This window comes from Lygodium microphyllum, chromosome 10 (assembly GCF_053477565.2).
Source record: "Lygodium microphyllum isolate KBCC chromosome 10, Lygodium_microphyllum_v1.1.10, whole genome shotgun sequence".
Lineage (NCBI taxonomy): Eukaryota > Viridiplantae > Streptophyta > Polypodiopsida > Schizaeales > Lygodiaceae > Lygodium > Lygodium microphyllum.
In genome coordinates this window covers 12,761,917-12,788,063 of record NC_141144.1, presented here as the reverse complement: position 1 = coordinate 12,788,063, position 26,147 = coordinate 12,761,917, and the positions used below count along the sequence as shown (strand labels likewise).

The 26,147-nt window shown below is 41.9% G+C and overlaps 1 protein-coding gene across 4 annotated transcripts in view; it reads left to right on the top strand.

The window, feature by feature from the left end:
* Positions 1-24,738, top strand: part of LOC148029718 (alpha/beta-Hydrolases superfamily protein) — a 118,170-nt gene extending 93,432 nt beyond the window's left edge. For 2 of the 4 annotated variants that reach the window (XM_087686030.1, XM_087686032.1), the window contains 8 exons: positions 13,504-13,554; positions 22,613-22,642; positions 22,735-22,845; positions 22,987-23,069; positions 23,174-23,321; positions 23,406-23,456; positions 23,554-23,658; positions 24,189-24,738. In XM_087686030.1, coding sequence (XP_087542156.1) covers positions 13,504-13,554; positions 22,613-22,642; positions 22,735-22,845; positions 22,987-23,069; positions 23,174-23,321; positions 23,406-23,456; positions 23,554-23,658; positions 24,189-24,356 — 747 coding nt within the window. In that variant the 3' untranslated portion in view covers positions 24,357-24,738. Of the gene's footprint in view, positions 1-13,503; positions 13,555-22,612; positions 22,664-22,734; positions 22,846-22,986; positions 23,070-23,173; positions 23,322-23,405; positions 23,457-23,553; positions 23,659-24,188 lie in introns of all 4 variants that reach the window. The other 2 variants (XM_087686033.1, XM_087686031.1) reach the window with 2 other exon arrangements.
* The last annotated feature ends 1,409 nt before the right edge of the window (positions 24,739-26,147 follow it).

The window sequence follows — 26,147 nt, the reverse complement described above, 5'->3', positions numbered from 1 at the left end:
CAAGAAGAGGATCTTGGTGCCCACTTTAAAATGGACAATATGAGGAAGGATTTTTTGTGGACTTGGTCATGGAGCTTGGCGTAATGCAAGAGTTGACATTTAAATTCATAAAAGGTTGGGAGGTAGGATAAAGAGATGACTTGTTTGAAGTGGAAGTCTTTGGAGGGTAGCTTGTTTAAGGACAACGTGACTTGGTCGTCATTCGACTTCGGTGAGTGTGTGGTGGCAAACATGGTGAGTGGTTGCCTATTCTTGGCCATCTTGACTTTGAGATTATCCCCTTCCTAAATGGAGAAAACTTATGATCGAGATTGATATGTTAGGTTTAATCTTTTGTTGCATAGCTATCAATGAGATGACTCCAATCCCCGGATGTTGGGGGAAAGTACTAAAGCTATAAGTGAAACTTGTGTGATAATCCTTGCATCAACTCTACATTCATCGTAGCATTGTGAGTCTTCCATTGACGGAAATTACTAGGGTAGGCCAGTTGAGGGTTTAGCATAGCCTTTAGACCAACTACTTGGTCTCAAAGGTCCTCAAATTCACACTTTTGATACATGAGGTTTGAGGAAGTTGTGAAATTCAACTAGTTAAACTGAGTCTTGTCGCTAAAAGTATTCTTGGCTGTAGCAATAGGACTGTGAGTGTTGAGTAGTGATTGCTAGAGTATAGTTCCGGGTTTGCCCTAAGGTGCCCACTATGCATTGGAGGTGTGTGAACAGTGGATCCATATGTGTGTGGGCTGACTAGACCTAGACATGGTAACCATGTAAGTAGCCTGGGGAGGGTGGATAGGTGCAACATAAAAAGCTGAACAGGTTGTAGAAATATGCTCAGATGGGTTTTTGAGCCAAGCAAAGAACCTCCAAAAAATAGTCGTAACACGTGTGAACAATGGACTGCAGATATGTAACCATGTCCTCATTTGGATGCTATAGTCTAACCATATTCTCATGGGTATGGGAAGGATGGAGATCCCAAAAGAATTTATGAGAATGGCAGGAAGCATCTTGCAAATCATTAGTTAAAGATTTTAGTTTAACTACTGATAAGATCTCAATTGGAACTATTGGATGATGGATGCTCTGTGTGTGTGTGTGTGTCCATCTTTCTCTATTTTTTGTCAGCCAATTCACAACTTCACTCTAGTAATCTCATCCAAATTCAATCCTAGTAGGGTACAATTGAAGAATTTATGTTGTTAAACACTTATTTACAGTAGGAATTAGTGTTTACTAGCCAGTTTGGGAAGAGTACTCAGAAATTTGGCCTAACACTTGAAATCTAGCAATTGGAAGTTGGTGATTTTAGAGATTTCAAGAGACCAGCCATGCAACATTGAGTCTGGACAAAATTTGTTTTTCAAGGAGCAAGTTAATTCATATTAATTTAATGCTCATCTACTTTGAAAGGTGATTTGTATTATTTGAGTGCTTCAAAATATGAATAAATGTTTATCTTTCTATTCAAGATTGCCAAATGGACAAAATGCCTTGTAATTATACTTGGGTTGTCATTGATGAGATGCCCAAGAGAAATTATAAGTTTAGTCAGGCGGTCCGATTGACCAGAAAGTCGAGATGACTAAGACTTTTTCACTAAGGTAGTCATATTGGCTAGAAGCGCATATAATGAGTGGTTTTAGAAAGCAAAACTAGATGCTCATGATCAAAGAAACGAACCATGAACCGGTGAACCTATACAAATTAAGCTCTCTAAAATCTAAGTTTAGCTATTCCTAAACTTTAGGAGGTTACTATTTTTGGAAGTTACTCAAATGAAAATCTTGTTTGCATCAAAGGCTTCAAAATTTCACAAGGAACAATTTTGTCTTTAGTGGCTATCTCACATTTTTAACTGCTTGAGAGATTTTTAGAGTAGAGGTTTAAAAGCTTCTTTCTCTAGAAAAGTGACATGTGGTATCTAGAATAAGAGATATGAAACTAGCCTTTCTTCTTTGATAGGGTGGTAATACCTAATTAAGCACTTAATTACAACAATAAATAAATGAGCATAAATTGAAATGTATACTTTACCTTAACAATCGTGATCAATGCGCATCTTGTTGGTCCCAAAACTTGCATCCCTTGTGGCATTTCTTTAACTTGAATTGCCAATGGATTGTGTACAAGCTTAGATTTCACAATCTCCTTTGCCGATCCAAAAGCCCCTTGTTGTACAAACTATCAATAAGCAATTCGAGCTGATTGCTCCTTGATTTTCACCTAAGACTTGCATAAATTCAATCCCCAACTGGCCAAATGCTACTCCAATTTCCAATGGTTGAGCTAGCATCTAAAATCCCTGAAACCCAATCGAAAGGAGTTAGTGAGGACCCCACCACTGCGCGCCAGATTTGCGACAAGAGTAACCAGATATTCTTGGCGAGCGGGCAAGAAAGAAAACGATGTCGGGCTGATTCCACAGTAGTGGTACAGAAGAAACAATTGCCATTCGAGATTCGACGCTTGGAAAGGGCCGAGGCAAGAGGAAGACCACCAATCATTACCCACCAAAGAAAGACCTTGCATTTGAAAGGTGCCTTATTCAGCCAACCCTCCATCAGCGTTGCCTGCCACCATGACTGCGATTTCCGCAGTCCCCAAACAGTATTAGCTTTCACACCCAGCCATTGGTGATCTTGAATGAGAAGATGATACATCTGATTAGTAGAGGCCTTTTCCAGACTCAATCGGCCTGCAAGGTCTCAGTCCTGCCAAGGACGATCCACAGCCAGGGCAGGAAAAGGTTGCCTACCTTGAAGCTCCGACAAAAGCTGTTCCCATAAACCACGGTATTCGCGCGGGATCCTGAAAGTTCTCCTAGCAGTTCGAAACGATGCGAGGACATTGCGAGTGGCAAGGGTAGCCTCCGCAATCGAAGTCACACCTAAACGGGCCATGCGGTTAAATCTTGGTCTAAGCTGATGTTTGTCTTCCCATGAAAGTAATCTCGATACTGCCAACAATTCCAGTTGAAAGGAGTTAGTTTGCAAGCGGTCCCCCACTGGATGCCAACGGGCCTTTTGGAGCACCACTTTCCAAGAGCCGACCAAGTGCAGTAACAGAGAGGAAGAGGGACTGGAAAATCGAGAGTCAGCATTAAGGACATGCCACCAGGAGGCCCGAAGTCGTGTATTACCATGGCGTAGCCCGCTGTCCTCAAGAAAATAGCGGGCTATGATGGTCCACGGGTGATGATCCACACACATGGTACGAAAAAGAGACCAACGAAGAGCTAGCATATGAGTTTCGGCATCCAAAATAGCTCCACCACCCATGCGTTTAGGGGTATATGTATGTGACCATGAAATCCACGAAATACCTGCCTGCAGTGAATCCTTCTTCCATAGCATGAAACGAATGGGATGAGTGAGAGCCTTCAAAGTAGTAGGCGTCCACGGCAGCAATGGCAGAAAATACGTTAGCATTGGTAGCATAATTGTCTGAGCCACTTTGAGGCGGACATGGAATGGCCACTCTTGCGACTTCCAATACATAAACTTCGCCGCCAGTTTTTGTGAAATCCACTCAAGTAGGTCCTTTGGCCGTACATCCACCCCCAATGGGTATCCAAGATGCCTGACAATGGATCCGCGGGAAACACCTGGCCCTGCCAGCCTAATGACTGTAAATCAGGCTCCGTGCAACTGAGAATGGCTGATTTAAAGGCATTGATGCGAAGACCAGAGGCTTGATCAAAGAGCGTCCAAACATCTAATGCCTTTCGAATGTTGTCCCTGTCCGCCCACAAAATCATAAAGGTGTCATCAGCCAAAGATTGGCTAATGAAGTGCTGCCCCAAAGGAAGAGACAATCCTGCCAGCTGAGCAGAAGCCACCATTGAGGATAACATTGAAAGGACCGGGTGAGTCGCCAGGGCAAAGAAGAGAGGACTCAAAGGGCAACCCTGTCTGACCGAGCGTGCAAGGACAAATGGCTCTGTAACCCCACCATTGAGCATACTCTTGAAGAAGCCGCAGCACTAATGGTGTAGATCAATCGGGACATCCGAGTACCAAAACCCATAGCAGACATGAGATCTGCAATGAAAGACCAGTCCACATAGTCAAACGCCTTTTCTAAGTCCAATTGAATCAATACCACTTCCTGACTGGAGTGCCGCGTATAGTCAATAGCCATTTGCACATTTAAGATATTATGCAGAATGTTGCGGCCCTTAATGAAACCATATTGGAGAGGATGCACAATAGCTGGAAGGTGCTTGTGAAGCCGATTTGCCAGCACTTTGGAGAAGATTTTATACATCGAGCCCATCAAAGAAATTGGTCTCCAGTGTTGCAGCATTGACGGCGAAGGGACCTTTGGAATCAGTTTGATAAGGCCTTCTTTCCATGAGGAAGGCATGACCCCTGTTTCCCAAACCTACTGAAACATGACCGCCAATGGCTTCACCAGTTGCGTGGCCAAGTTCTCAAAGAATTCATTAGTGAGACCATCCCAACCAGGACTTTTATCCTTAGGCAGGTGCAACAAAACATCCATAACCTCCTCCTCGCAAATATCCGCCTCCAAAGTGGCTTGCATATCAAGTGGAACCTGCTGGCGGACCAGATGATAGAAGATCGAGCGGGCATGCGTAACCTGGCTAGAAGGCGAGGGAGAAAAACCAAGAAGTTCCATAAAATAATTTCTGCACATATTGACAATGGTCTGCGGATTAGTGACCATGCGACCTTCCGAATCCTGGAGTCTAGTCATATTTTCGCGAGCAGGAGAAGCATGCAAGGCGCGAAAGAACTTATGAGACTGGCAGGCACTATCTTGCAATGTGTCAGTCAAGTTATGCAGCTTGGCCTGCTGATAAGATTTCAACTGAAATACTTGAATAAGATGGGCCAAACGCCTCTCCAGTGAGACAGCAGAAAATCATCATCTGGGGTATCCACGAGCAAGGAACAGACCAAAGCCAGTAAGTCCTATGCTACATGTCAACGTCGCTGACAAAGAGAGGCATGATGAATCCCATACTGCCGAGCAACCCGCTGCACATTAGAGAGCAGCCGTGCAAATGAAGCCAAGCCCTCAAAGGCGAAGTCCAATAAGAACCTCTGAATCAATTGCTGCATATAGCCCTGAAAATTTGGATGCTTCAAATAAGAGGAGTTGAAACGTAAAGGGAGCCTATCCAGCAACTGCATAAAAGGTGCAATAGGTTGTGCCCGCATCTCAAGCTAGAGGGGGAAATGGTCCGACAATGCATATTGCTGCAAGATCTTCATTTCCAGCATCTCGAGAAGAAAATCATCCCCCTGCATGATATACATTCGGTCCAACCGTGACCAAGTAGTTGCATATTGTGCGGAATGAAAAGTAAGCCCTGAAAAAGAAGGGTGAAGCCACGACCAAAGATCTTGCTTAAGTACGCGCAAAGCAAAGGAATTTCACACCCGGCTTTCCGGCGTATCCATTACCGAATGCGCTGAAGTGGACTGAGAAGAGTCAACACACATTGAAATCTCCCATCAAAAACCCCCTTCGGCCAAGTGACATCGAGCCCTGCAAAGTCGACCAAAGATCCCGTCGGGATGCGGGATCATTCGGAGCATAGAGGCCCAACAACCATAAAATCTCTCCTTCAAATAAGACTTCGATTACCAGAAAGCAGCCCTGCACATCATTTTTAACAAGAATAGGCTGGTATTTCTCATGGACAATCATCAGCACGCCCGAATAGTGCGTAGCATGTGTCCCTGCATAAAACAGACGGAATCCATGACAATCCACAACTTTTCCTGCTTCACCATGACTTTTGTGCGCAACTGCACACAATACATCCCACTGGTTCTCATGCAAGACAGTCCACATGGCATGTTGCTTATGGCGAGAGCAAATGCCTCGCACATTCCACGTGGCTATCTTCATATATCTTCAAAAAAAGGAAGTCAGGAACGAGGCGCCTGTTGCCTTGATTTCACCTTTTCCGCGAGAGGATCCAAGTCACCCTCATCCAGAAAATCAGCCAATACTGCAAACGAATTCTGGCGACTTGCTTTAGAGGTAGAAGGAAAATCCACTGCCTTGGGAGTGGAGCGGGGATAACGCCGATCCTAGGGTATAATCACATTACCTTTTGTATCAAACGCCAGCTTAGCAGGTGGGCCCTTGGGACCGTTTGTATAGACTTTCCTTGTAGACTGATTACGGGGGGCAGACGGGACCATAGTACGCGCAACATGCTGTGAAGTGAACATTTCTTTCCTGTGCATATATGTGCGCACAGAATCCTTTGAAGCATTAGGCCCAGGATCCGCCAGGCCTGCATCCAACTTTTTACCTTTTTTTTGACGTGCCTCAATCCAATCAGTTCTACGGGAATCCAAACCCAGGACCTGTTGTTTGCCTTTATCCACTGCATTAGGTGGCTGAAGGGCTTCCTGTGTCGGGGCATCAAGCACCATGTCATCCTTAGGCAGCACAACATGCGCATCCTCGGAAGACGGTTGTCTTTCGGGGCATTCGGCCATAAAATGCCCCAATTTACCACATGAAAAGCAATGTCCTGCAAAGTTGCCCCATTTCAAGTGAAAATGCAAAGGATGCATGCCAGAACAATTGAGGCGAAGCCACGCAGGCCTTTTCCTGGCCGTGTCCCATAACATGCATAAACGGTTTCAATTCATAGCCCTGCAAAGGATGCATGCCAGAACAATTGAGGCGAAGCCACGCATGTCTTTTCCTGGCCGTGTCCCATAACATGCATAAACGGTTTCGATTCATAGCCCTGAGGCTTGGGGGAACCGACACTGTTCCCACAACTGCCATCGCATCCTTCAACAATGGCCAATAGAACGCTGGACAATTTTCCACTTCCACCCACACCGAGCATTCTCGTTGAAGCAGACGCTGGAAGTCGCCCATAGGGCGCCATGGTGCAACATGGACCAAGCGGCGATCAAAGAATAATGGCAACTTGGACAGGAGCTCAGCTCGATGTGTTTCCGATTTCAACAGCACCTCATAAAAGCCGCGAGGTCCAAGGAAGATCTCCTCAACACACTCCCCTTGCAATAAATGGTGCATCCACTGGCGAATATGTGAAAGCACTGGTATCCTGCCAGTGAAGAAAAGTATAACGGCATGGTCATAAAACACTGAGAAGGACCGCAAGACTGATTTCGGGTCCACCGTGGCTTCCAGCACCTCATCAGTTCCCGCGTCAGAAAAAGTTTCATTATTATGCTGGACATAATCGCCAAGCAGAGTATTGGCAAAGTCCAACAAATGCTCCCAGTCAATCTCTTGCGAATCCACAGGATCAGAGGCAACCTGCATATAGGAACGTTCCTGAGGACCCATTGGCTCGTCAGAAGTATGCTTGGAGTGTTTGCCCGCAGGCGGCAGTTCAGAACCCGGAGGCATCTCCTCCGTGCACGGCACCATATCCTCCGGCTCCTCTGTATCAGAATCAGGGCAAAGGGCTGCCACCGTTCGGTCTAGAAAATCCATATCTAGGCCAGCCATACTGCTATCTTCTCTCTGAAGAAGCAAGTAGGAGCAGGCTGCGGCTAAGCCTGTGCTCTGTGACCACAGTCTTCAGACGGCAGGCGTCAGGCAAGCACACAGGCACAGGCGGAGCAGGCGGCGATAGACGAATACAGGCGGGTGGGTCTTCAGGCGCGCGGGCAGTCGTCAGGCCATCGCGAGGCAAGCGCTCGTCAGGCGTGCTCGTCAGGCGTTCAGTCTTCAGGCGTCGACGGGGCAGTTGAACCAGGCGCTACACGCTGACGCAGAGCAAGCGGCCATAGGCGGATCAGGCGGGCAGTCGTCAGGCGAGCACAGGCGGATCAAGCGGGCAATCATTAGGCGTCAACGGGGCGGGCTGACAGGTCGCGCAGGTCTAGGCGACGGCAGGGGCCAGACGGGCGCACAGAAACGGGGACCCGTGGAGGCGTGATCTCCTAGCAGTCCTCTCTCTCTCTCTCTCTCTGTGTACAACTCTAAATCAGTCTCTATGAGCCCCAAAAACTTATTTTCTTAGTTGCATTGGTATTTTTGTCAATTGGCAGTCTTCTAATCTCATCATTAACAATTTCTAGCTATTAAATTTATTTTCAAAATGAATTAATTTTGAAAACTAATTTTAGCCATTTCGACATTGCCCAAAATTAATGTTCCCATCCATAATTAAATTGCCTAGGCCATTTGTAACTTGGAGTGGTCCCTAATCTTTATTTACCCTTGGGCTAACATATCTAATTAATTAGTGCTTAGTCTCTAGTATCACTACTAATACTTAATGGCCATTTAATTGTCCTAGGGTCAAAATTGATACCAATTGACAACCAAAGCTCCAACTGGCATAACTTGTCAAAACTTTTGCCTTTGACATCCATTGACTCCTCGGGGTCCTTGGCCATCAACAATGAAATGATTGCCATGTGCATCGCATGTGCCTAGCAACCTTGCACATTTGATTATTAAATTAATTAAATGTTAGTAGCAAGAGTAAAGCATCTAAAAAATTTCACGTCCTTGTGGCAGCATGTGTCATTTTAAAGAGATAAGTGTATCTTTAGTTGTCATTTTCAGCAAACACTCATCAATTTTTAGTCTCTCCTTTTCACTTTTTGGCACCCCCACACATATACATTGGAGATATTTCTCTTCATTTCGAACAAGCTCTCATGCTGAAATTTCAGCTACATGCTTTGCACTTTTTTATATATCACTCATCTAAGGAGCACTTTCTACCTAGCTTGATCTAGTTGAAGCACTAAATAAGAAAATCTACTTGTTGCCTAGAACATACATAAAGTAGGGTTTCAAAATCCTAATTTTCAAAACTCCAACAAATTATGGTTCAAGCACTTGATGCTCGTGGTTTGTTTCGATTAATTCATGTAAAAGGGAGGGGTCAATTTCCCTCTCAACATAGTGTCGACTCTATTTTTTCTCTTTCTCCCTCTGTCTTTTGATTTTCATGGCGATAATTGATCAAGTTGGTTAAGTTCAAAATATTGTGATTCTCACGTTTATCCTTGTGCTTACCTAATTATGAGTCATTTTTTGTCAGTTATAACTGAATCATGTGGTTGGAAATTTCAGCATTTGTTTGATAGTAGCATAGTATAAACAACATCAATGTGCTTTGACTATGATACCTATGCTTTATACAGGTGAGTTTTGTTTTCCTTTTTGTCATCCTATAGTGCAATCAAGAACGCTTGCAAGGGTTTCAAGGGGAGGTTTGTCACGAGGACATGTACTTGCTTAGCTTTGGCATGATTAAGTTGTGCATATATATGAGGTGTACATGCAAGATAGTTAAGTCATGGTGACAACCTAAGTAACTAAAGTGAATAGTGGGTGAGTGTGGCAAAAAGCAGTGTAAAGTTATTTCGAGTAGGTACTTGTAGGTACTTAGGGTCTATATGGGGCTAGGCGGATTTCACTCTACTTCAACCCCATCAGGAGGCCAAGGAGCAGCATGCGATAACGTTATTTGCGTATGTTATCATGAGGACATGAAATTTTATTACTTTGCTTAGCATTTGATTAAAAGTTAATCAAATGTGCTAATGTTACTTGCACATGAGAGGTGCAAGTTAATTGTTTCATAGTGTGGCACCCAAGACCGAGATATCACTTGATGCCAAAGTCAAAATTTATAATAAATTATGCTTGATATGTACTAGATAGTACGTGGTGTCAGATTTTGACCGAGAATAATTTTCTAGCCACTAATGTCAGTGGCGGTGACATTAGAGACTAGGTGTCAATTAATTAATTAATGCTAGTCTAAGAATCAATAAGTGCTCAAGGATACTGACCTAGCCAATTTAATTATTGGCTGTTGGAATTAAATTTTTGAGCACTAGAATAATTCTTAAGCTAATATTCAAAATTAATATTCTGAAAACTAATTTAATAAGCTCGTAATGCCAGAAAATGGAATTAGAAATCTGCCACTTGGCAAAACTTGCCCATGCAAGTGGAAAAAACGTTTTTAGGATTGGTGGAAGTCTATTCTAGCCATTGTGAGAGAGAAGGTTGTTAGAGAGTAAGGAGAGACTACTAATGTGATTTGTAGCTACTAGGGATCTCAGCCCTATAGCATGTGACAACAGTTTGGAGCCCTCCAGGAGCGGGTGATAGCAGCCCAAGGTCCTTTCAGTACAGATGACAACATATAGGATGGGGCAGTAGTCTTTTTGATGGTCCTAAGCTATAGAAGAGTAAGGAGAGACTACTGATGTGATTTGTAGCCACTATGGATCAATCCTACGGAATGTGACAGAAATTTAGAGCTCTCGAGGAGCGGGTGATAGCAGCCCAAGGTCCTTTTGGTATAGATGACATCATATAGGATGGGGCAATAGTCTTTCTGGTGGTCCTAAGCTGTAGGTGGCAACGTCCATGGCTGTTTGAGTAAGGCAACAATAGTATTTTAGTGTGTCTCATGATGAAACTGTGAAATTTCTCTCTTTGCAACATTCTCTCTTATCCCCTAGCTATCTCAGTATTTTCCAGCAGTTTGAACTATCGAGGAAGAGATTTTAGTCAATCTCTGTTGTAAATCCTAATTTATAGTAGAAAGTAGGGTTTTGACAGTTGCCTCAAAATGTGTGCTTAGAATTGAGGGCTTAGGACTTGAATTCCAGTAAGTGAAAATGAGGAATTTTAGCGAGATTCAAGAGGCCAACCAATCAATATTAGATTTGGGGCCGAATTTGTTTTTCACAGAGTAGGGTGAAGGCCAATCCCCAAGCAAACCATGGGGAAAATTGGTTTGGAGGCTTGTGGGTCAATTGTGACAACAATACGCACTTGGATAAGTGGAGGAGATTAGAGGATCTCAGTTGTACTCCTTCCATTTGCAATATAAGATAAAGAAATACCTCAAGGGGTGCCATTTTCGGGGCCAAGCAGGTGTTCATTGCCCAAGATTAAAGTGGTAAAGTGTGCATTTTCAATCTATGTGAATTTAATGCTTTACCACCCTAACCAAGGAGAAGGGTTGGTTTCATCTATCAAGGAGGGCAACAACTAGAAGAGTAGGGCAACCCCCATTTGGGGCGTGAGATCAACAAGTGACCTTGGGGTGAAGAGCAATCACAAAAATTGCTGCCCCGAATCAAGAAGCTAACACGGAGAGTAAGAAGATGGAGCATCGATCAACTTAGTAGCATTAAGTGATGAAGTATGAAACAACAAACAAGACAAGGAGGCAAAACCTTGAAAATTAGTTGGCTCTTAAGAAGATGTTTAAGACTGAATCTGCTGAAAAGTTGATGACTTGGATCAAGGACTTCAGAGATGAGATGACAACTTGAAATACCTATTCAAACTGAAGATCTTGAACAAAGATGTCTTCGCATGCTATCTTAAAAATTTGATAGTTTGGTTACTTCTCTCAATGCACAAGTTATTGTTCCTCCGATCAACTTTGAGGATTTCTGTTCAATCCTACAAGAAAAACAACTACGAAAAAAGTGAGACAGCAATTGCAAGGAGAGGATGTAGCTTTCTTTGTAAATACAAAGAAAGGCAAAGGAAAGAACTCTAGTAATCCCTTTTCATCAGCTTCAAAAGATAAGAAGAAGAAAAAGATGAAGTGGTTCTACTGCAAGAAGATTGGCCACATTCAAAGTGAATGCCAAAAAAAAAAAAAAAAAAAAAAAAAAAACACTGTAGATGAGAAGAACGGGATAGTCAAGGCCATTGGACCAGCCAATAAAGAGTCCAACAATAATGAAGTAGAGCTTGAATTATGGGTTGCTATTGAAGAGATGTGCGCAAAAGCAGTTCACTCTTTAAAAGTAAATGATTGTTGGATAATTGATAATGGTGTCACTCATACCAACCATAAAGATTGGTATTCCTCGCTATGACTAGTAGGAGAGTACATCGTGGCTGTTGTGGGAAACCATGCAAAATGTCCGGCAAAAGGCTTAGGTACTATTTCCTTCTACCAAATGGAGTTACTATAAGGCTATCAGGTGTACTCTATGTACCCGTTATAAAGAGGAACTTACTTTTTGTTGCAACAATCATTGATCTAAAAAGCTATCAGATGTGTTGTATGTCCATGAAGCACATCTACAATGCATTGGTGTCAATTGATCTTCCTTGAAGGTCAATGGTGCTACATCAAGATCTAAAAGCAACAATTGAAGTAGTTTGGGGAGTTTTCACCAAAGTTAGCTCCATAGAAGATGGGATCTTTCTGCATTATTAAGAAGCTAAGTGATTGACCTATTAGTTGGAAGTACCCTTATAAGTAGAAGATGCATTCATTGTTTCATGTTATTAATCTTGTGGAGTACCATGGACATATGCCTACAACAACTGTGGAACATGAGGAGCTGGAGTTAATGGATGCTGATAGGCTTTAGGAGCTGTGGGTGCTGGAGTAGGTGGTCACAAGTACAAGAAGGGTATGCAGTGGAACTCCAATATTACTGCATGCATGAGGTAGTATGGTTTGACAAGTCTTAGTTCTGCAATGACTCTTTGCATTTGCTTGGGTTTACCAAGATGCTATGGGTCTGCTGATGGCCATACTGCTAGTGCATGAAAATGTAATGGACTGGCGGCAGCAGTGGCAGCAGCTGCTGCCGTGTGGCAAACTGGTGGATTGCAGGTTGGCAGGGCAATCGGGTGGGGCAGATTGCTGGTGTGGCACAGCATGGGAGGTGGCATTAGGAAAAGTTTAGTTTGTTGTGGATGTCCCTAAAGACTTTTTCTGTAGACAGTCAAGAAAGAGACTAGCAACTACAGTAAAGATAGAATTCCAATGGTGGTGGTCTTTGTAACATTAATAACATGAGTGACAACACATGCCGACTATACTTCTATTTTCAGGTTAACTAGAAAATGCCATTTTACACATTCAGTAAAAGTATGTACTGGAGGCTTCTTGTGATTGTAACAAGATGCATCTTGGACTGCTGCGCTTGAAAGCAATACTATCCAGATCGTACATCAGCATAGATCACTTTGTAAAAGACAAAACACAAATAAGCCAGCCCAATACAAGCCAAAATGAAAGCTGAAAGTATTGTAGGTTGTGGTGGAAAAAACATTTCTCACAGGATAATACATGACTTGTGTTGTGATAAGGGAATCAGACATGATCTATGCTGATGTACTATCCAGATCATACATCAGCATAGATCACTTTGTAAAAGACAAAACACAAATAAGCCAGCCCAATACAAGCCAAAATGAAAGCTGAAAGTATTGTAGGTTGTGGTGGAAAAAACATTTCTCACAGGATAATACATGACTTGTGTTGTGATAAGGGAATCAGACATGATCTTGCAAATAATAACATCATGTTTGTCAGCCACATATGGTTTGGCAAATTGGCATTATAAACCTTCTAATTGGTTATTCACACAGGCCTTGTGATAGACTTCCCTTTGTTGTATACTTCTGTTTTTGGAAGTCCTTTACCACACTACATTTGTCTTTATTAATAGCTTTGTTCTTTCCACCAAAAAAAAAGTTTGAATTTTGTTTCTTTCTGTTGTAGGATTGGCACGATGGAGATGTTTTCTCCCTCGAGGAGCAAATTGAGCACAAGGTTTTATTTAACTTGCTTTATGAGTTGCTGTTGCTATCATCATCTTGTTTTCTACATTGTGTTGTTTACTTATTTTCAATCATTTAGAGATGTTAACATTTAGTGCTCTGTTCAATTAAAATGACAAATGGCACTATGAAACAGGCTACCTTGATGGACTTGGGTTTTATTTCTCATTATGTGGTTATTTGTGACACATTGGTGCACCACTGTCCATTCTTGGGTCTTGGGTTTGATTGTGAACTTGTAGCTTAGAACACCTACTACTATTACTGTTGGTGTCTGGAGATTGTTCTAGCAAGTTGGTTCTATAATTTTTGCTGGTATTAATAGTCTTTCGTAAGGTAACTGCTTCATGGATAGGGATATTGTGTTCGACTCCCACCTCATTCCTTTGTTAATTTTCTTCTTTCTGATAGTAGCCATGAGGTTTCATAGATTGTTTTCTAGTTGGTAGGCTCGAAGGCATTGTGTACATTTCAGTACTTTTAACTGATCTGAGAGAGAGAGGAGTAGGTAGGGAGGGAGGGAGATTCTACTTCGGCAGTACACAGCCACATTGCTTGTCTGAGAGGGCTTCTCCATTGGCAGTTTAGCATCATTGATCTTGCGGACATTCTTCACAGGGATGATTTACTTTCTTGGCATGCTGTGGTTTCTTCACTCTCATTGTCAACCACATAGTCCAATTGCGATTCTTGTAATGTTAGTCATTTGGTTTGAGAGTTCCCATATCCTCTATAAGCGAGTCACTGATTGAAATAATGCCTCCATAACCATAGGTGCTGCTCCCGTCTCTACTTTACCATCTCATGGGGTACTGATGGCTTTTTTTGCAAGTAAAATGTGGCCAATTATATTATATTACTCAAAAAACTGATTACAATGGAATGCTCATGCTCGACAGACTAGCTGGAGCTGGTGCAAGGTCATAAATACATCATGTGTACAAGCCTCTCAAGGCGGTTTGGGGGGGATGGGGGCAAGAAGCCATGGGGGGGGGAGGGGGGGTGTATCGCCATCTGGGGGTTGCCTGATGTCACAAATGATGGTCGCCCACGCCACCTTGGCCTGAGAGTCCATGGAACTGTCTGACCCAGCCCAGAGAAAATTCTGCACTAGCCGGCGAAGCTGAACTACACAGGACAAGGAAAAGCACCAACACACGAGGCGATGTACTAAGCAGTCGCTAGGAGGACCTGGTTGACCACAGTTTCCACCGAATAGAGTCGAGGATTGGAAGAAACTGCTAGGCAAGAGTGATGTTGAGTCCCATCTGGAACCCTAATGGACACGGTCTGTCCTCAGGGTATTGATGGCTTGCTCCACATTATCTGAGCAATCATCATGATTAATGGCCTCTCAACGCTCTTCAGGTTTTTTGCAAAGACCTAGATCCATATTGCTACTCCACATAGTAGTGTTGGAGTAGTCAATGTATCAAACAACCACACTTTGGTCCAAGGTTCCCAAAATTGAACATATGCATACTTCCCCCTGGTTGCTTGAAGACTTGCAAAACCTTTGTCCGACATGGCTGCTGCTGCATCTCATAATAAAAATGTAGGTCCAATGAATCTGATCTCCAAATGTACATAGGATCTAGCATACTCAACCATATCCTCTCCAAGAGTAAAGTGATGACCCTCTGGGGACACCAAAGCTAGTGTAGTGGAAGAAGACATTTTAAGAGAGGAAAAGAAAAAGATGTCTTAAAGGGATAGTAAGGTACAGCATATTATGGCCTTTCACTCTATATTCAATTACCAGAAATTTGCTACTTAGCATCCCAATTTGGGATCCAAGGGGAAAGAGTAAAGTGGTGACCCTCTAGGGACACCAAAGCTTGTGTAGTGTCAAGGAAGGGGACATTGTAGGAGAGGAAAATAAAAAGATTTCTTAAAGGGATAGTGAGGTACAACATATTATGGCATTCCACTCTATATTCAATTACCAGAAATTTGCTACTTAGCATCCCAATTTGGGATCCAAGGGGAATGATATGTGGTGCTATTTTTGACAAGGGGAATCTTTTCCCTTGGGAAATGTGTCTTGGAACTCCCTAAGCCTTTTTAAAGATTTGGGCACCTCCAATAGGTGTTTCAGGGATTTCCAGCTCCTATAACTCACATTCTCAAACAATTATGCGAAAGCTACTTGTTTATTTGGAATTTTTATCTAAGATAATCTCAAAAGGTAATTTGAAGCTATATTAGATGAAGAGTTGTGCAACTTGTAAAAATTTTAATGCTTAGTGAGAAGGAATACGCGTGTTTCCTTGTTGAAATTTTCAGTAATGACACAATTCATGATCCTGAGTTATTTGGTATAAAGTTTGTTGTAATAGATTCGAAGGAGTATCTAGTACTGGCAAAGACTAAGTCAAAGCTTTGAGCCTTTTGTCCATCATCTAATAAGCTAGCAAGTTTCTGTGAACTTGCATGTGCCTCTTTTGAAATTTGCCAAATGGTTGTTCAGTCAGTCAATAAGATTCATCATGACGAGTCAGTTTATGGTTGAGATTTGAGGCACTTTATAAAGTGCATGTGTAACTACTTTGAGCCTCGTACTGCTTGCCTTGAAGCTTGATTTCCATGTTCCTTTTTGGGAAGTAGATGCGCGCTGAATCTCGTCTGTAATCCCAAGGCATACCAAGAATTGCATCAGATCCATCAAGATGTGCAATGGAAAAGGTTTCTAGGTTAAAGATTGGAAGTGAGGAGTGTGAGATCCATAACTTTATACCCAAAAAAAAGAGCAAGTTTTAAACCACAAATTGCAGATCTCCTCAAAGTAACCCCAGAGTGTCGCTTCAGTCACTTATGTGAGCAGTGTCACTTATGTCAATTGCAAAAGTGAAGGGGAGAGTTGGGCTTTTGCATGCATGGAGTTCAGATTTTGAGGCATTTTCCCCAATTTTTGAACTAGTCATAAAGGCTTATCATTTATGACATTTTGTTAAGGTAAGTTCAAATTGACAGTTAATATGAAAGATGATAACATGGAGGATGACTTTCTGCCATTACTCCTTTTCTGCCCTTAGGAGTTATTTATGTTTATATGTGGAGGCATGCCATGCAAATGTGTTTAGGAAGGCGTGAATGATGTTAATACTTAACAAACCACTTTCACACCACCTCCCTTATTTTCAAGTCATGGAGTAGCAATGACATTATTGTAAGCAATTCATTACTTCTTGTGTGTCTAATGAGTATTTGTTGTTCCCTAAGTTGATTGAGTCATCAGGTGAATACTTTCTTGAGACTCATCAGCACATTGAATTTTATTTTGTTTCCGGTGCCCTTGTAAATGGTTATGGAAGATGATAATTGGGGATGGATTAGCTAACTTCAGAAATGAGTGTCCAATAGCTGATGTCATTGGACATTTGTGAGCCCATTCCAGTGGTATCTGATTTTAATTATGACGAGGAGATTGTCCAGCTTCCATTGTGATGAGGCCCTACAGGTGTTGCTGAAGTTTTAGTACTAGTGTCCCTTGTTGATTGAGTAGCATTGATTGTTAGCCTCCTAGTGGAAAACGACTTATTTGAGACTCTTGGTGATGTGTTTATTCATTAGGATGGCTTGTATTGGTGCTGCATTCGTTTGTGTGGATGAAGCTTTTTTTTACCCTGACCAGTGAGGAAATTCTGCACGAAGAACTGAGTTTAATCACCACATCCAACTTGTTGTGAGTTTAGTTAGGTTGAGACTAACTTTGTTGTTAGTCCAGTGAAGTTGAGACTAATGCCAGGAGCTTTGGCAATGGGAAGCAGAAATGGGGGTCAGAGTCATGAGACACAGTTTGAGCTATGGTCTGAAATTGCAAAACAGGAACCAAAACCTTAGTTTAGCTTGTGGTAGACAAATATATATTTGTAGTAGAAGTAGCGAAAGTCAATGGTATAAACTAGCTGATATCTTTGTTGCAAGGAGTTTTGGACATGGGGAAACAGAAATTGGGGTCAGAGTTGTGAAACAAAGTTTGAGCCTCAGTCTGGAATGGCAAAATGGGAACCAAAAATTTATGTTAGCTTGTGGTAGATGAATATATATTTGTGGTACAAGCTACTACTTTAGCCTTCAGATAATTAGATACTTGAATTGCCAAAGTACACTCACTATTTAGCAGCTACTAGCTATCAAGAAGAGTTGTACCAAATCTTTGTGCAAATCCATGCACTCTCTCTCACTAAGGAAACCAAATATACCCTTGCACCCACCCCACCCCAAGGCAAGGGGTGTGATGACTTCTTTTCCTGTAGCTAACTCAAAGGGTGTGTAGCCCGCGGCAGAGTGGATTGAGCTGTTGTAGTGAAACTGGAGCACATCCAGGTATAAGGCCCAATCTTTTTGATCCACATGGGTGTAGCTCCTGAGATAGACTTCAATGCCTTGGTTGACTCTCTCTGTTTGCCCATCTGTCTTGGGGTGGAAGGAGGAGGAGAATCTCAATTGTGTTTCTAGAGTCTTAAAGAGTTCCTTCCACATGTCACTCATGAATCTACAATCTCTATCTGAGACTATGGCTAAGGGTAAGCCTTGCAGCTTGAACACATACATGAAGAAGAGATGGGCTACCTCCTTGGCATTTAATGGTGGCTTAGCAGGTACGAAGTGAGCTTACTTTGAGAAAATAGTCCACCACTACAAAGATGGTGTAACCATGGGATTCTAGGAGCTCCACAATAAAATCCATACTAATGACATCCCATGGCTAGCTTGATATTGGCATTGGTTGAAGTAATCCTACTGTCTTGGAGCGTCGTGCCTTCACAAGTTGTCAAGTAGTCTATGACTTATTTCTTCATGTTTGGCCAAAAGAATTGCTTTCTAAGTAGTGTCTTGCTTTGTCCCTTATGCCCACCTAGTTTCCCATCATCTACTTCATGTTGTATGACCTTCTTTAGTTCCACACTATTAGGAATGTACAATCTCTTGCCTACAAATACAATTCCCTCCTTGAGGGTATACATGCCATTCGGTGTCTTGTCAGCTTTCACCTCTTCGATAATCTTGTGCATTTCTTGGTCATGTTTCAAAGCCTCCTTCACTAACTTGAGGAAGTTGCTGCCGACCACACTGACGGCTCTCAAATCAGCCTTGCAACTTAGAGCATCTGCTATCTTGTTGGTGGAACCAAGCTTGTGTTTGATCTCCAAGTCGAACTTTGCTAGAAAGTCAAGCCATCGGGCTTGTTTGGCAAACAACTTTGGTTGGGACTAGAAGTAATTGTGGGATATGTTGTCTGTGAAGACCACTGTGTGTTTGTCTTGGACATAATGCTTCCATCTTCTAGGGCAGTGAATCACTGCTAGCATCTCCTTCTTGTGTGTGCTCCATCTAGTTTTGGCATGTGTGAACTTCTTGGATTCATAAGCTATGGGGTGGCCATCTTGCACTAGCACTCCCCCAATGCCATAATCTAATGTATCTGTAGAGATCTCGAAGGGCTTTGTGAAGTTGGGTACTTTGAGGACAGGGATTTGACTCATAGATTTCTTCATCATCACAAAAGTGGCATGTTGCTTGCTTCCCCATGTGAAACCGCTCTCTCCTTTGGTGAGGTGGGATAGTGGTGTGGTGACTAGGTTATAATCCTTGATGAATCTTCTACAAAACACTGTGAAGCTTAGGAATTCCCGAACTTTCCTCACTGTCTTTAACAAAAGCCAATTCTTTACTATTGCTACTTTCTTGGGGTCTACTTTGATGCTGGCCTCGCCTACAATGAACCCTAGGAAATCTTCTTCACTGCAAACTCACATTTTTCAGGTTTGGCATACAATTTGTGTTGTCTCAGCTTCTCAAAAACTAGGTGTGTCCTTTGTGTTCCTCTAGAGTCTTACTATACACTAAGAGATCATCTATCGATAATGATGGAGACATCTATTTCGGGCCGGAAGACTCCATCCATTAGGCCACAAAAGGTGCTTGGCCCATTACTCAATCCAAAACCTACGACGAACCATTTAAAGCTTGCATATCGGGTACAAAAGGCTGTTTTGGGAATGTCTTCTTTTGCTATGCGAATCTAACGATACCCTGACCTAAGTCTGTACGGCTGAAGTATTTGGCTCCATGTAATCTGTCTAAGAGGTCTTCCACTAAGGGCATGGGATACTTGTCCTTGATGGTGATCTTATTAAAGGCCCTATAGTCTACACAGTCGGAGTCCCCCATCCTTCTTGACAAACAACACTAGGGCACCCAACGGGGATTTGCTGGGTCGGATGAAACCTTGCTTTTCCAATTCATGTAACTATTTCTTCAACTCCATGAGTTTAGTGTGGTTCATGATTTCTCCCTTCTTTACTGATTTCTCCACTTGTTTGGCAGTGCAGGTCATGATGCGAAGCCTAATATGGGTAGCCTGGCAAGGGGGTGCTTGGGTTGGTGCTCTTGGTTGGTTAGTGATTGGCTTTGTCGTTTGGCATGAGAATCCAAGCTTGTTCTGCTTCATCTATACTTTGATTGATGTCCTGCCTAGCAATTGCATTCTCTCACTGGGTACTCTTAACGCCCTCTCCTTGCATATCCGGTATCATCTCATTAACTCCCTTCCCAAACATTGCAATGACATACTTGTTATAGAACTCAAGGCCTAAAATCACTTCAAAATCGTCCATGGGAATGACTAAGAAGTTGAGTTTGTCTTTCCATTTCCTTGTTTCTACTTGCACTGCAAAGACGTGTTCAACTTCCCTAGCTTCTCCTTGTGCAAGGGTTAGTATTAACCCTTCTGGAGCCTGAGACAATTTGAGCCCATATTTGGCTACACAATCTAGGGTGATGAAGTTGTGGGTGGCTCCTTTGTCATCCCCTTCACTCACTCTGCCTTTGAGGTATAAGTGTTGGATTGTTGCTACGTGGCTGCAATGCATTGGGGACGAGCACTAACCGTGCCCACCCTTGGGTGGTCTAAGCTCTCATCACTTCCATCACGAATTTCGTGGATGCATGGGGGTTGTGGCTCCTCTCCTCCATACACACTAGAAGCTGCTATTGTAGACCGGCTTGATAAGGTTGTGTCATCCATGGGGCATTGGTTTTGATAGTGGGATCCCCCGCACTTGAAATATCTAATCCTTGTGGTCTCCACCATGATGGCTTTGATTCCGCGGACCCATATAATGCACTCAAAGTTGGTCTACAATGGTTGTTCCCCCATCGGCCAACTACTCCTCTTGGCACTAAGGCGGATTGTGATGCAGCTGGGGTTATGCTCGAGACTTGACTCCGCACCTCCGGGAAGGGGCCTCGGGGTCCAAGAGTTGTTGGTGAAGTTGGTATTGAATTTGGTTTGGTTCCCTTGGGCTATCCTTCTCCCTTCTAGGTCAACTAGTCTTTCAGCCATCCTCATGTCCTCTACCAAAATGGTTGGTTCCTATCTCTCCACATCTCTTCTGGCCCATTCTTGCATGCCAAATAGGAATCCATGTACCTTAGTGTCAATGTCCATGTTGAGTACAGGATTAGTTGCCTATATTTGCTAACATACTCCTTCATCTTTCCTTGTGTTTGCATGAGATTTCTCCATTCATCTCTAACTTTGAATTTCTCCATCTTTAGGATAAAATATTCTCTGAGTTTCTCTTGTAGTTCTTCCCATGAAAAAATAGTGTGTCCTTGCTCCTGTTCCAGTAGGTATCAACTAGCAGCATCTTCCTTTAAGTAGATGGCTGCCACTTCTCCCTTCCTGTCTTCAATGATCCTCGCATACTTCAAGTATCTGCCTACTTTTGTAATCCACTTCTTCAAAATCAACCCATCTCTTCTTCTTTGTACTTGGCGAGTTGGGTCATTTTGAACTTACCATAGTTGTTTTTTGAATTGTCACTCTCCTCCTCTTCCCTATAGTTGTGTCTTTTGTCTTTCTTCTTGTCCTTCTACTTGCTACTTGCTTCAACTACCTTCTCCTTGTCTTTCCTTGTATCTTGAGCTCTCCTAGAAGTCTCCTCTTTACCTAACATATCCATCTCCTCTTGCAATCTGTGTCTTTTCTCCTCTTCTTGTTGTTGTATCACCCACTCTAGGTAACTTTGCTCCACTTCTAGTTTTCTTCTCCTTTCTTCTTTTTCCTCCATTTGCATGTTCCTCCAGATTGAGTCCAATAGGCCTGTGACATGCCCTCCAACTATCTCTCTAGACTAGCTACTTTCTCCTCTTGAGCTCCTCTCCATTCTTGACCTCGGCTCTTCTTCCTCTCTTCCATCATTGGGATGGATGCATTCTCTGTGTCATCCTCCATATTGTCGTGGGAAGCCGCACCTTGGCTTTTGGTATTGTTGACCTGGGGAAGCCATGTTTTGCCTTCGGATGGTGGTCGTGCTGCATGGAAGTCATGTCACGTCTTCAGATGTTGGTTGGTGTCGGGGTCACTGTACCGGGGTCGTCACGCCGGAGGTCGTTGCGACAGGGCCGACGTGATGGGGGTCGAAAGAATTGGGGTGTCACAACGTAGGTCATCTTGACACAATTTTTTTTGGGGCAGTGGATCTCCTCTCCTGCTTCTGTGAGTACTCCACTCCGAGCAAGAGTTGCTCTGATACCAAGTGTGTGCACTTGCACTCATCACTCACTCAACATGGCACAGAAAGGTAATACGATATGTGAGAGCAAGGTATACTCTTGCATTATTCAATGAAAGAAACGGTACAACATAGGCACATGCCAGGACTACACCCTCCTGATGCTGGACATATGAGGGTTCACCACTGGGTATAGGGATTCACACGTAGAGTGCTTCCACCCAAAAAAACAAAAAAAGGGGACCCCGAAATGATTTATGATTTTAAAAGTTTGTGAAACGCTTTGCAAACTGTATGCACATTTTAGGTGTCTAAAATGCGTTTGGGCAAGTATGTGGACAACACAACAAATCGCTTTCAAAATGCTCAGTTGCTTGTTTGCATTGGAAGAGTATTTACTCTTCTCTTGATTTGTGTAGTGGTCATATATCTTAGATAACTTGTTAGTTCCGAAACACTATATATGGAGTGAGACCTTGATCTATTAAGGCTCAAAAATCAGTGTGTATGTGACTGGTGTTGCAGGTCCAGATTCTACAGAAAAGATTCTTGAATGTGAGACTTCCAATGGTCCTGGTAATTGTCATTATATATTAAACTCTATGCGTGTTGCATAAGAACTGACTTCTGATTACAATCTTCAACAGGTATGTTCACTATTACTTCATGTTTCGATATGGATCGTTATTTTTGAACAGGTGGGACACTCCATTGGTGCATATATTGCTCTCCATATCTTAAAGAGGTTTCCAGACAAGGTCTAAGGTTTTGTTCTCCCTTCAATAAAAACTTCCCTTGTTATTCCTTTACTCTGGAATGTAACAGTGTGCATGGCTGATAGCCTATGCAGAATGGATTGTTCTGGCATGATATTGAGACAAAGCTATCTTCTTCTCCAGGTGGGACATGTGGTTGGTTTGTATCCTTTCCTTGCGATCAATACAGATTCCTCATATCAATCTCTTCTAAGGTGGTGTGCAAGGTGAAAAGAACACATGGATTGGTTTAATATACAAAACGTGTTATTTGCACTTCTGAGATCTGTGTTTCATACTTACTGTATCAATACTTTTTGGAACGTGACAGGCAACAGATGATACGTAATTTGTTAAGCAATTTTGCAAGGTTTGTTGGACGGTTGCCCAAAAGTTTTTCCAGAGGTTTTGTTGCTGGCTTTGTAGGACATGGATGGAGCAAGCATTCCATTGATGTGGCATGCCAATATATATTTCAAGTAAGGTCCCACCCCAGACACTCATGAAGGTCACACTTGTTGGAACAATGATGACAGTATGATTGACATTCCATGCACGTGCAGTATTCTCTTGTGCAGAATTTTATGTACATGGGAATGACCGAATTTCAAAAGGTACCATTTCCAATCCTACATGGTAATGTCTTGTGAGTATTTTGCCTGTCTTGATCTTTTGTGATGGGGGTTTCGATTGTGCATACCTTCTAAGCAGTTGCAACGGAATCCTGATTGGCAAGTTTTAAAAGAGAAGCAAGATAGGATCTCTCTTCTTTTTGGAGTAGATGATCACTGGGGTCCTTTAACTCTCTTTGACCAGGTATATGCAAGGTTTTTAAGTTGTTTCTGTAGTGCATCAAGAAGCATCTTCTTTCCTTCCTTGCAACTGTAACAATAAATTTGGAGGGTCTATCAACTGTTCATCAGTGCTCTGCCTGATGATAACTTATTATGTAGTGACATCAAACTGATACAAACTCACACAGTTATAAATGTCTTTAAAGAAAACTTGAAAATATAGATTTGACTTTCCACGTGTACCAATGGAGACAACTATCATACTCACGCAACTTATATTCACAAATAATTCTGCAAGTACATATGTATAAAACAAAATGTAAAAAAAGCATGACTAAATTACAACAGTTAAGTAGAAATATTGAGATAAATTTCAAGTGACTGTTAGAACTTATAGAATGTGATAGAAAAGATCATGTGCTAGCTCAAGAGCTTACCTTGAACAAGATATTATATTTTTAAAACAATCAACAAAACATGTTACGTACAAATTCATTTAATCCAAAACTAAGAAACCTTCAAAAGGGAATACTCACAATCATTATTTTTCAGATTTCTAAAGAAGCACCCGATTTGGATCTGGAAATAGAGAGAGAAGGACATAAGCATGCATATTGTTGTACTGAAGTTGGCTCCTATTGGGCTGCCGCATATTGTGGAAGCGTCATCTCCAAAGCATTACAAATTTCTATTCTTACTAATATTTTGAATGAAGATTGATGGTACACCAGTGAAGCTGTCAAGATTGATGGTACATCAGTGAAGCTGTCACAATATCCCGTGATCCATTTTGCTGTCTCATTGTAACACCCTTACCTTGTGTAAAGTTTTGTGCTTCTTTGATCAGCCCCATACTTGGTTATGATTGTCTTGATTGAGCAGGAATCTCTTTTCCAGAAGTATCTGAAAACTCAAAACTATTATCTATTTCAGCTTACACAAATCTAAGCTAATTCTAATATCTAGATCACAGAATGTTGATGCTATCTGTAATAGGAACATAACTTCTAGAGAAGGGAACACATGGCATGCTATGGCGTGTAACAGTTCATATTTGGATCAGCCACATATTGTTTATCAAAGGCATCTAAGTTTTTGAGCATACTGACTGAGGAAAATCAGCTAAAGAAATGCCTATGAACATACATAGTACGTTCAGCGACTAGCAATGATAGCATGGCTAGAATCATCACTCATGTCGTAGCAACAGTTAAATGATCTACCAGGAAATCCTATTATTTGAGAGACCAAAACTACAGAGTATTCTTGGTATTGCAATGTAGTACATAAGCTTTGATGCATGAAGGTGTATAAGAAGACGACTGTGATACCAATCAGCATGTTTAGTTGGGCATATATATTGATATGCCCTGATGTTCTTTACAGAGTTGTCTTTAATATATCTAGCAATTGAGATTGCACCACATTGTCTCACACCAACACTACATACATCCCATATCCCATAACTTTAATTAACTGATTTGATGAAGTAAAGAGTCCAAATTGTAAGCATCTATCATTGTGTTGTATTCACATTACATTTGCATTAGAGAGAATGGGGCTCGTCCACCCTTGTTAATTTGGACAAAACATCACATATATTATTCCAAGTGTATGAAACTGTGTGTGTGTTTCCTAGAGAGAGTTGAGAAAATTCTTCGTCAATAAGTGGTAGAAAGGGGAGAGGAACATAATCGCGAAAAGATGCTCTAACCTTACTACTACCAGCTTCATTAAAGATTTTGCTACAGGAAAGCAAATCTCTTTTGAGGATGTAATCTTTTTGCAATGTTTTCTTTATTTCTAGGAAGGGGCAATTATTGGCACCTTCAAAACGTCCTTGTGAGGGGGGCATAACGAGGATCTTCAAAGTGTTTCGTTATGCCAACTACAATGGATTTGCGCAGGAGGGTACATCGCAAGACTATCACCACAAAGAAGACAACTAATCAAGATTTATAATTTGAACTTCCTCTAATAATGCTTGCTTCTATATTGCATTTTCTTCACAAAACATGTCTACAAGAAGACTGAATACATGCTATCACTCTTGAGAGTTTATATGAACTCAAGGAATAAGCACACAAATCAATTTCGGGACATCATCATTAGATATCTAGGGATGAATCAAATGTCTTTGTAATTAGCTCAGGGGATGTACCTTACAAAACATGTAAGATATTGCATGAGTTTTTTAAAAATGGTTTTTTTTTTAGCAACATTTAAAGGATCATACTTATAAGTGATTTTAAAATTACAATTTGAAAAAAATATGTAATTTTAGTGAGCAAAAAGACTCGCTTATAGTTTTCTAGCATGTAAAGAAAAGGTATTTATTGATATCCTTCAAACATATATTATATAGATGTTTTCTTATAGGTGTTCCTCCCAAGGTAATTAGTTAAATATTTATTAGGACTCTCTTCCTTTAGTAAAACTTTTTATAAAAAAAGAAATATAGAGAAGGTTTAAGCGAAGTATGTAGCATATGACAAAAACATACTATCTTGG